The following is a 10919-nucleotide window of genomic DNA, read 5'->3' as shown; positions in this document are numbered from 1 at the left end:
CCGTCTGTCACCAGGCTGTATCTCACGAACCGTGATAGCTAGACAGTTGAAATTTTCACAGATGATGTATTTCTGTTGCCGCTATAACAACAAATACTAAAAACAGAATAAAATAAAGATTTAAGTGGGGCTCCCATACAACAAACGTGATCTTTGACCGAAGTTAAGCAACGTCGGGCGGGGTCAGTACTTGGATGGGTGACCTTTTTTTTAATGCTTGTTTTTTTTTGCTTGTTATGCTCTATTTTTTGTTGGTGGTGCGGAACCCTCCGTGCGCGAGTCCGACACGCACTTGGCCGGTTTTTTCATATTTATGTCACTTTGAATTTTTTTTTTTCAAAAACCTATCTATTGTTTGTCAAAGGACTGTCTCATGATCTCATTTCAGGTAATAGTGGCTAGTGTAAGACAAAGATAGCATGATTCTCTCTGTTTAAGCTAGCAACAGACTATCGGACCGGACCGCGACCTTGGAGCGTCGCACCCATGAGAGCGAGAAACATATATCTCGTTCTCACTTATGGGTGCGACGCTCAAGGTCGCGGTCCGGTCCGATAGTCTTACTAGCTTTATGTTTGAAATGAGACAGTCCTTTGACAAACTATACTAGGGGTTACCAGATATATCCATGATAGCCATGATAATAATATATCCATACTCCCACTGCTAAAGCCCTTGCTACACGGTCGCCGACAAGCCTTCTAACCGTCTGACCTTGGTCTGTCCTTGGTCAGTTTTGGTCAAATTTTGTTGGTAACAACTGTCTACACGGTCCGTCCAGACCAAGGCCACGCGGTCTGAGGGGCTTGTCGGCGACCGTGTAGCAAGAGCTTAAGTTCTCTGGTAACATTTTAACGATAGCCGGCAACACTGACGTTATGCGCTTTCCATCCACCCAAACAGAAAATTTCCGATAAAATAAAATGGCGGCTGTGGGTCATTCGGTAGTTATGTCGAATTGTTTATTACGGTCCTTGATTGTTACTACACAATGTGCGATTGCTACAAAGTGCTAACAAGTGATGTGAAATAACTTTAAATCGTTATGAGTGTTTTGTTATTTGGAATTATGTAAGAACAAAGATGAAAAGACATTTTAACTGACCAATGAATCGCGCAGCTATCCAGATGAATAAAAATGGGAGAATCGACTTTCTTATTGTTGGTTACTCTGTTCTTATGGTCACGATGTTTGGTTTTTGCTGAAAACAATGAATGTCCATCAAAATGCGTTTGCCTAAACCAATATGCTGATTGTACCAGAAGGAATTTAATGTCTGTGCCAAAAATTCCCAAGTGGGTGGAAGAGTTAGATCTCAGCTACAACAAATTGCATGGAGATGCATCCGAAGGATATGAGAGACTATCAAGTCTCAAGGTTTTAAAAATTGATAAAAACTCATTACGCCTCATACCTAACTTTCTACAGCACAATAATCTTCATGAAGTGAGTCTAAACAGGAATAACATTGGATCCATTGATACGGGACATTTTCCCGAAAACAGTTCCATTAGAATATTGAACTTAAATAGCAACCACATTAAAGTTATTGCAGAAGATGCTTTGACCAATTTGACTAATTTAGAAGTGTTGAAGTTGAACAGGAATGATATCACGTCATTACCCAACCATTTGTTTATGTACCAATCCAGTCTCCGAACTCTTGAATTGAATCATAACAAACTTCGTAATGTAACTGGACTACTTTTCAAAGGACTCTCCAACCTGACAACACTTCGAATGAGATACAATAACATAGACAATATAATGGATGGTGCCTTTTTTGGATTTAAATCTGTACATTTACTACAGTTGGACCACAACAGGATAAGAAGGATTTCCAAAGGTTGGATGTACGGCCTGGAATCACTGGTAACTTTATCCATGTCTAATAATCTAGTATCAGAAATCAATGAGGGCAGCTGGGAACTTTGTACCATCTTAGAAAGCTTAGATTTATCTCACAACTATCTGGCTAAAGTGGAAGGAACAACTTTTAAATATTTACGGAACCTTCAGATATTAAACCTGAACAACAATAATATATCTGTGATAGGTCATGATGCATTCAGCCTTATGTTCAACTTGAATACACTGCATTTAAATAACAACAAAATATCATGGACAGTTGAAGATATGATAAAACCATTTAACAATTTACAAAACTTAGTTACATTTAGCCTGGCTGGCAATCACATAAAATCGATTAATTCTCGAGCATTTGAAGGCCTATCCAAAGTCGTAGAGCTAGATTTAGCTGGCAATAACATAACATCTATTCAGCGGCATGCTTTTGATACAATGCCTAAATTAAAAAGATTGCATTTAAATTCTTCATCACTGTTATGTGATTGTAACTTATTTTGGATAATTAAATGGATAAGAGATAAAGCTGAGCAGAAATATATTACAGCCACTTGTGCATACCCTGATGAAGTAAGAGGAGTAGCAATATCTAAACTAAAAGAGGATAACTGTGGAGACTCTCCTAAACCAAAAGTGATGCAACATCCCAAAGCCCACCTTGCCATAAAAGGACGGTCAGCAAATTTGACCTGTACAGCTACTTCAAACCCTTTCAGTAATATGACATTTCTTTGGAGAAAAAATAACGGCAATATTAGTAATCCATTGGTTTATGAAAATGTTACTGTAACTGATCAACCTGAGGCTACTTCAGTTCTTGTCATACCAAATGTTACTCATGCAGACTCTGGTAAATATCAATGTGTTGTCAGTAACAATTTTGGTACAACATATTCCTTAAAAGCCAAAGTAACTATAGTGACTTTTCCTCGGTTTACAAAAGCTCCTCACAACATGACAGTGAAAACTGGAGAAACAGTTTCACTGAACTGTGCAGCTACAGGTGAGCCTACACCTGAAATTTCATGGCAGAAAGATGGTGGCAATGACTTCCCGGCAGCTCGAGAAAGAAGAATGAATGTGATGCCCACCGACCATGTGTTTTTCATTGTCAATGCAAAAACAACTGATATGGGTATTTACAGCTGTGCCGCTAAGAATGTAGCAGGTACAATTATTTCTAATGCAATGTTGACAGTTCAAGAAGAACCTTCATTTAGAACTGTCACAGAAAATAAAGAAGCTACAAGTGGTGATGCAGTAGTCCTGCAATGTATGATATCTGGATCGCCAAAACCTGTCTTGAAATGGTCAAAAGATGGTGTGCCAGTAGTGCCTTCTGAAAGGCATTATTTCATGGCTGATGACCAACTTCTAGTTATACTTGCTGCGGAGCCTAGTGATGCTGGGCATTATGAATGTGAGATTACTAATGCATTAGGGACAAAAAAGGAGATGACGGAGTTGAGAATCTTGCCGCCCGTTGCCATTATGGTAAATGAGGAAGATATGACAGGTATTATAATTATTACTGTTGTGTGTAGCACAGTGGGGACCTCTATTATTTGGGTAGTTATTATATATCACACAAGAAGGCGAATGGCTTCTGCAGTGCCTTCTTTTCCCGCCGAAAGTTTAAAAATGACACAAGTGGTGCATAGTGATAGTGAATCACCTCAACTGTTTTCAGACAATATATCTGAGCATTCATCGTGTAAAGACAGTGGGACAGGAGACTCGGCTAAACAGACGAGCTTTGATGGTGTGCCTATAGATAAGAGTGAACAAGTGCATTTTGAGCCTGTTGTATGTCAAAGTTATTCTCCAGTGCCAGAAGCACATAAACTTTTACCTTCTTCATTTAAACCATCCATTCAAGTGTGTGTAAATACTTCTGTAACACCAGCTACTTATAGTTTTTCTAGTCAAAGTATTAACAATTAAGTTTATAAGGAGTTTGAACCATAATGAATCCTACTGAATGCAATTTTCACTAATTGTTTGTATTAAAATGTCAGCTAAGGAATGGTTTCATTCAGAGAACTAAGCACTTCTAATTTATACTCTACCTTCTTAATTCATGAATGCATCTATGTAGAAATAATTGGTTCATGGTACTCATGTTTTAAAGTAAAGACATACAATTAGTGAAAAGGTATTCACTATCAGGCAGCTATAAAATGATAAGCTTAGTACAAATGAAACAAACTTGCCAGTATTGGTTTTAATGTAAAAGACTGAATCTGTCATTTAGTAATGGTCATTGTTATTTTTTTAGTATTATTTGAAAATAGACAATTATATAGTTAACAGTTTACAAACAATGTGTATACCCTAGCCTTGTCATTATTGTTGCCTTCCAATACCTTAATGTGATTTGCGAAAATAAGGTACTGACCTTTATATACCTATTTTACGTAAATAGCATCAGAAATGTAGAACTGCCTATTTTTTTATCAGTGTGTTGATTTTTGGCTGAGCCATATTTGGAGAATATTATTAGAAATGGTAATGTAAATATGACAATGTCCATGGAACACCCTTGAAATGGTTTTTTGTTAATGGTACAAGATAGCAATAAATTATTGTCACATTGACACTTATTTTACGCATGTCCCTGTATTTTATTAATTTTCATTATTTCTATGAACCTAGTAAGGTCATTGTTTTTGATAAAATTATATGTACATGCATTTCAGTAGGTACATTCGGTATAAATACCCGTGGATACACATTTTCGGCCTAAATATGTATAGTAAGTATTTAAGTAAAATCAACATTAATCTATTCAGTTACTGATCTACTCTTCATTTTCATATAACACTGTTATATCAGTTTATTAAAACGTGTTTAATATTTTGGTTGAATTGTCTTGTTAACATCTTGTTAATCATAATTAGTGGACAGATTTTCGTAATTTGTAATTTATAATACATACACATTTATAATACATATGTATTTATTTGTTAATGTTACATTGATTTATTTTTTACAAAGCCGCACTATGTCACTCGACCGTTCATACATTTGCGTAATTAAATTGTTCATTGATATTTATATACTTAACAACAGACTCATACCAGTATTCGAATTGCTGGCAGTTCTTTTTATAAATTAAGTATTTGTAAAAAAATACCTTCATTATTTTCTTATTCTTTCCGAGAAACTAGATTAACATACAATTTTTGTGTACCTACAAAAAATTACAGATGAGAAACTAATGGGTAAAAAAATAACAATGTAACAAGAAATAATGACGTAGTTACGTACGTTTCTAATGGTCTAGTTTAGTTTATAGTATGATTGTAAACAAATAGTGGCTAATTAAGTTATTGATGTTAATTATTAAATATATATCTATTTTTGTGATTCCGATATTGTAACTGGGCACTTCAGAAATACACTGGTGCGGCCTATAGATCACGTGACTGTAAGGTAGATGGCCACTCATTTAGATGACATTTAAATCAATAAAGAAAACTCAATGACATTACATGAAAAAGGTTCTAATCTTGTACGGGCTGAAATACGAGGATCTCACAGTTACATTCTAACTTATCGCTAATAAAAGTGAACTCTAGTACTGGTGAATACAACTCCTGAATAAAACATGACCAAATATATTTAGATGCGCGGTCTGCAAGGTAACTTTACAATTTCTATTCGAATTTTAAACAACGCTACAAATTTAAGCTCACTGGCCAGCATGCAATTTCGGAACTAAAGTTTTTCAATAGAAAGGAGGATGGGTCAATTATACATAGTGCTGCAGACATTTTGGACTAGTCATTGAGTTTTCACTTCTGTCGGCACTCCCGGAGTGCAACCCGTTGTTTTTTTTTTTATAAGACGTTCTTATGTGGTATACCCGAAAAAGTAAAATTAGGTTGATTTGACACATAAAGTTTACAAATAGGTGTCACCAGTTTACCATTTCCGATAACAGGTACGTAGGAAGTATGTCGTGTTCGTGTATGCCTCGAGTAATGTAATTTATATAAAGTTACATATATATATATACTAATAAAATTTTCCTATTAGGCGTAGGCGTAAAATAGGGTTTTACTGTGCGGTTATGTAGTACGTGTCGGTTTTTGCGAATAGCCGGCTTATAGATAATTTTGAAGAGGTAGTTTTCCAGAAATCGACACACTTTTGTGGCTCAATAAGATCACACATTTATATTTATTCTAGGTACATATATGTATGTTTACGTATACGGCTTACATTACACCATTTTACTTTAATCAGAGAGGAGTAAACGACAACGAGGACTCACTCTCATATCTAAATTTTATTAGTATATAGGGTCATTGCGCTAGTTTTCATCCACTAGACGAAATTAGAATATAAATCTACATTGCTGTACACATTTGGACTTATTGCAATCCTTAATGTCTAAACAATATATCTATCTATATAAAAATAATATTTTGCAAGTAGCAAAGTAAGAATGAAATAATTTATTTTCTAATCCGTCAAGTGGACGAAAACTAGAGCATGGAAGGAAACCAGTGCAATGACCCTATAGCACTTTGATGCCCGGTCATTTTATTACTGAAGACTTGCTAATAATATACCTACATTAAATATTTATTTTGGGGGGATTAACCTGTATTAATTAGAACAAAAGCCTTAGTACCTACTCGTTTCTGGTTAAACATCGAAAGTGCTGATAGGGATGGCATTGGCAGCCAACAGATTGTACTGATGTACTCGTACAACTAAAATAACGTATAGAAAAAATGTAACGAACAAACTCATGTGATGAAAAGGCCTTTATTGTCTCTTTAATTTTATGAAGCTCTTCATTATTGCGTAGACGTGATTTTGGATGAACTTGGAACAGGCGGTTATGTATTGTTTATACGATGTATATAAGAATATTAGAATAAGACGACTATTTATATACTTTATAATTAAATAATAAAATAAGTTTGACCCGACTTTTTCAATTTTTCCAACAACCCCTAAGAAAGATCCTAATCAACAGTCTATTGATTATAGAGCCTAAAATCGCGGCCGCATCATGTATGTTACCTACACTTATATTGCGTTGGTATAGTAAGTATAATAGTAGTAGGTTAATATTTATTACAGTAAGAACTAGTGCGATAATTAGCATATTACGTGACTATGTCGATAAAAGGGCCATATAATGTAGGTAGGTACTGTAAAACGTAACGATACACGAATAGGTAATTTTCTTACCTTCCGCAGCCGCACTTATACCTATCGGTCGGGTAAGTCATAATGTCTGTAACGGTAACGTTTGCATAAGCTCAAACCAAAAATAGCGCCATCTACATACAATAATAATCCCACCAAAAACATTTTCATGTAAAATGTTGCCAAGACGAAACCATAAGGCTCGCACTGACAAAAAGTTATCAGATCTCTTGTAGAGCCAAGCTTCTAACTCTACAAGCCCTAACTTCACAAACTCTACACCTTAGTCAAAATATGTGGCTTGACCGTTTCGCTATTGTCACATGGACGTAAGGTGAAAAATGTATTCACTATTCATTATTTTCTATAATACAATAGTTCTTGGAGTAACGAAACGGCCAAGCCACATATTTTGACTAAGGTGTAGAATTTGTGAAGTTAGGGCTTGTAGAGTTAGAAGCTTGGCTCTACAAGAGATCTGATAACTTTTTGTCAGTGCGAGCCTTATGGTTTCGTCTTGGCAACATTTTACATGAAAATGTTTTTGGTGGGATTTCATTTCTTTTTGTAAGTTGCTTCCATCCCCTAATTTAAAGGATTGCGCGTGTGATTTAAGGTACTATTAAAAATCCTGAAATACGTACCTCGGGGCATCTTTTATACAATCTGCTTTTTACTGATTCCCCATACAAACTTCAACCCTCCTTTTCCCCTAACGCCTTTTCCACCCCCTTTTCACCCTTACGGGGTGATTTTGGGGTTGAAACTATTCAATGCCATTCCCCATTACAAAAACTATCTACATACCAAATTTCAACTAAATCGGTTCAGCGGTTTTTGATTTCCCATACAAATTTCCACCTTCTTTTCCCCCCCTTAGGGGCAAAAAATTTCAAGTTTTTGAATTATTTTGTTGTTTGTATACTAATACTATCTTACATACCAAATTTCAGCTTCCTAGGACTTCAGGAAGTACCCTAGAGGTTTTGATGATCAACAGTGAGTGAGTGAGTCAGTGACGAAATTGGGATATTTTAGATATGAATAAAATCTTAAGTATAAGTGCTATGCAATTGAAATTTTTTACGTTTAATAAGTCCACTATTGACATCATATCCCGAAAATTTTGGTTATCTGGCATAATCCAAACCCAAGTTATGAGGGTTCAAAAAAACGACGAAGCGCTTCGAGAAAAGGTAGGTAGTGCCCTTGCGCTTCGCTTTGCTCGTCTTGGCGGGGGCACTACCGTGCCCCCAGATAGGTATATTGCAATTACCTACAAACGCTGCGTTATAAGGACAACCGACTGCCACTAGATATAAACCAGCTCTTCAGTGCGCGCCTCCACGCAACGCACTCGTCAAAAGTTTTAGTGAATTCTTTTCGGTGCTAACTAGTGGAAAAATATATATAGAGCTAAACATTTTGCAGAAGCAATATGTGACGTTCCACGGCAAAAGGTACCTTATGGCACTTGGCGCTTACGTCGCATAGCGCCGCAATAATAATAGTGCGCGGCGGCGGAGCGGAGTTAATAATAGCGTAAGCGCCAACGGCCATAAGGTACCTTTACCCGTGGGACGTCACATATATGGCATTATTGTATAAAACACAGCAGATCCAATCTAACAGGAACTTATAATTTCAGCCCAACTACGGCCAGCAGGGTTACCCAAACCAACCGCCCGGCCAGCAAGGTTACCCCAACCAGCCGCCCGGCCAGCAAGGTTACCCCAACCAGCCGCCCGGCCAGCAAGGTTACCCCAACCAGCCACCCGGGCAACTAGAAGTCGGTCACGGGCCGTACCCGTCTATGGGCCCCGGCGGAGGGATCTCGCCTCAGGTCCAGCAATGGTTCCGAGCGGTCGACAAGGACCAATCCGGGTTCATCACTGCCGACGAGCTCAAGGCTGCGTTGGTGAACGCGCAGGGGCAGACGTTCTCGCACACGGCTTGCAGTTTGATGATTGGTTCGTACCTTTTTGTAGTACCTACTCACCTCAACCAGCCACCTGGCCGGCTAGGAGCGGGTCACCTGGCGGCGGGATCAAATACAAATACAAATAACTTTATTTTGCATGAAATATGGTACAAAAGATGGTCAGACAATAGTATACATAAGTAGCACATATTTCACCAGCATCTGGCATGCAAAAAACTAAATTTACAACTAAAACTAAGTTTAAACATCCATAATAGTCAAGGCCTATATTATAATATGTCACCTACCCCGGTCAAAAGATGCCATGTATTCTCGATCTCGCCACACGTCCAGCAATGGTTCCGAGCGATCGACAAGGACCAATCCGGGTTCACCACCCCGACACCCGACGACATTGTAGAGGCAAATACAACATTGTAGAGTCATAGCAGAGAAAAGTAAATCATAAGGTCTGGTAATTTTACGACTGACAATTAAAAGATTTTGAGCTTATAAGTATTTATTTAAGGTAAGCGATTAGGAATTGCTACATTCATACATGCATGCTTGTGGGCCTCAGTTCAGAAGCTAGAAAAGGAACGTGGAATGGAATCTTGTAACAGTTTAGTAAAAAAATATAGGTACCTACTTGCAGCGTTGAATTCAACAATCATAAAAACTAAATCTTGCCATAAATATTAGCTTTTTCAAAGGCTGGTGTTGATGATGATGTTCTCTTGAACAAGTATTTTAATGCTTTCTGTTGGCATTTAATTGCAAATAATTTTGTAATTTCCAGGGATGTTCGATAAGGATCGTTCCGGCCACATCAACGTAGAAGAATTCGACAAACTCTACACTTACATTAACCAGTGGTTGGCGGTGTTCAAGACCTACGACACCGACCAGTCCGGCCATATTGACGAACAGGAGCTCTCTAAAGGTGCGTTTTAAATCGAAAACCATTACCTTCTGACCACCACTGCACCCAACATGACAACGCCTACCTAGTTTAACCTTTTCGCCGCCATTGACTTGATATAGTCACTAGGTACATTTCGTGCCCCACGTGCTACGAAGTGATAATAATAATTATCTTATACCATTACCACAACATTACACCACACACATATTATTTTCGTTGTTTACGTGTAATTTGTGAATTGGCGTTGATGACACTATTACTTCATTGACGTGGCGGTAGGGTTTGCAATCCGGATCCGAAATGTATGAAATTGTCCGGATCTGGATCCGGATCCGGCGGATATTCCCATACATTTCGGATCCGTCGTGCAAACCCTACATGGCGGCGAAAAGGTAAACAAGTTCTCTTTTATTTCTATAAGCTCTACTAACGTGAGTTGTAATCCATAATATAGTCGATACTTGATAGATGTACTAGATGGCGCCGACAAGGCGCCTATATTGCAATGGTTAAAATTGGTTTTGTGAACGAAAGAACGAAGATGTGGGGAGATAAATTAGAAGCAATGATAGCAGACGCCGTGGCGTAAATGTCCACTTTCTTGGGAAAATGTTTTCATACTACTTATTAGATATATCAAACAAGTATTGTGGCTTCCACAGTCGCGCACGTACTGTAAAGATTGATAACTAATTTTGTTGATTTCAGCTTTGAATCAAATGGGATTCCGCTTCACCCCGGACTTCATCAACTTTCTGATAAAACGTTCAGACCCGAAAGGAGGGAAAGTGTCAGTGGACGAATTCATCGTACTCTGTGTCCAAATACAGCGATTCACGGAGGCCTTCCGCGTGCGCGACACTCAACAAAACGGAACAGTCACTATTGGATTTGAAGACTTCCTAACAGTTGCACTGAGCTGCTCGATTTAAAATATGGATTACCCTTTCACGGCCTTTCGTCAAATGTCACTCACATTCTAACATCGTTTATGCGAACCTTACTTGAAAGCATGAACGTTACTTTGACCGACTACG

At 37.8% G+C, this 10919-nt stretch overlaps 1 protein-coding gene across 1 annotated transcript; it reads left to right on the top strand.

Moving 5' to 3' along the window:
- Positions 1 to 902: 902 nt before the first annotated feature.
- LOC134648930 (programmed cell death protein 6) lies at positions 903 to 10877 on the top strand. Its single transcript, XM_063503555.1, has 4 exons — positions 903 to 1483; positions 8685 to 9006; positions 9757 to 9900; positions 10591 to 10877. The coding sequence occupies exons 1-4, from the start codon at positions 1139 to 1141 to the stop codon at positions 10812 to 10814; spliced, it is 1035 nt and encodes a 344-aa protein (XP_063359625.1). The 5' UTR covers positions 903 to 1138; the 3' UTR covers positions 10815 to 10877.
- Positions 10878 to 10919: the final 42 nt, after the last annotated feature.

Source organism: Cydia amplana, chromosome 6, assembly GCF_948474715.1.
Source record: "Cydia amplana chromosome 6, ilCydAmpl1.1, whole genome shotgun sequence".
In the NCBI taxonomy this organism is placed as follows: domain Eukaryota; kingdom Metazoa; phylum Arthropoda; class Insecta; order Lepidoptera; family Tortricidae; genus Cydia; species Cydia amplana.
Note: the sequence above shows the minus strand (reverse complement) of the source record. Positions and strands in the feature narration are given on the sequence as shown.

Bases quoted from the DNA above. Each gene is read 5' to 3' on its own strand.
- LOC134648930 (XM_063503555.1), top strand. From the start codon at position 1,139: ATGGGAGAATCGACTTTCTTATTGTTGGTTACTCTGTTCTTATGGTCA. The intron at 1,484-8,684 runs ACGGGACATTTT...TTATAATTTCAG, and splicing joins ATAACATTGGATCCATTGAT to CCCAACTACGGCCAGCAGGG. The intron at 9,901-10,590 runs GTGCGTTTTAAA...TGTTGATTTCAG, and splicing joins CGAACAGGAGCTCTCTAAAG to CTTTGAATCAAATGGGATTC.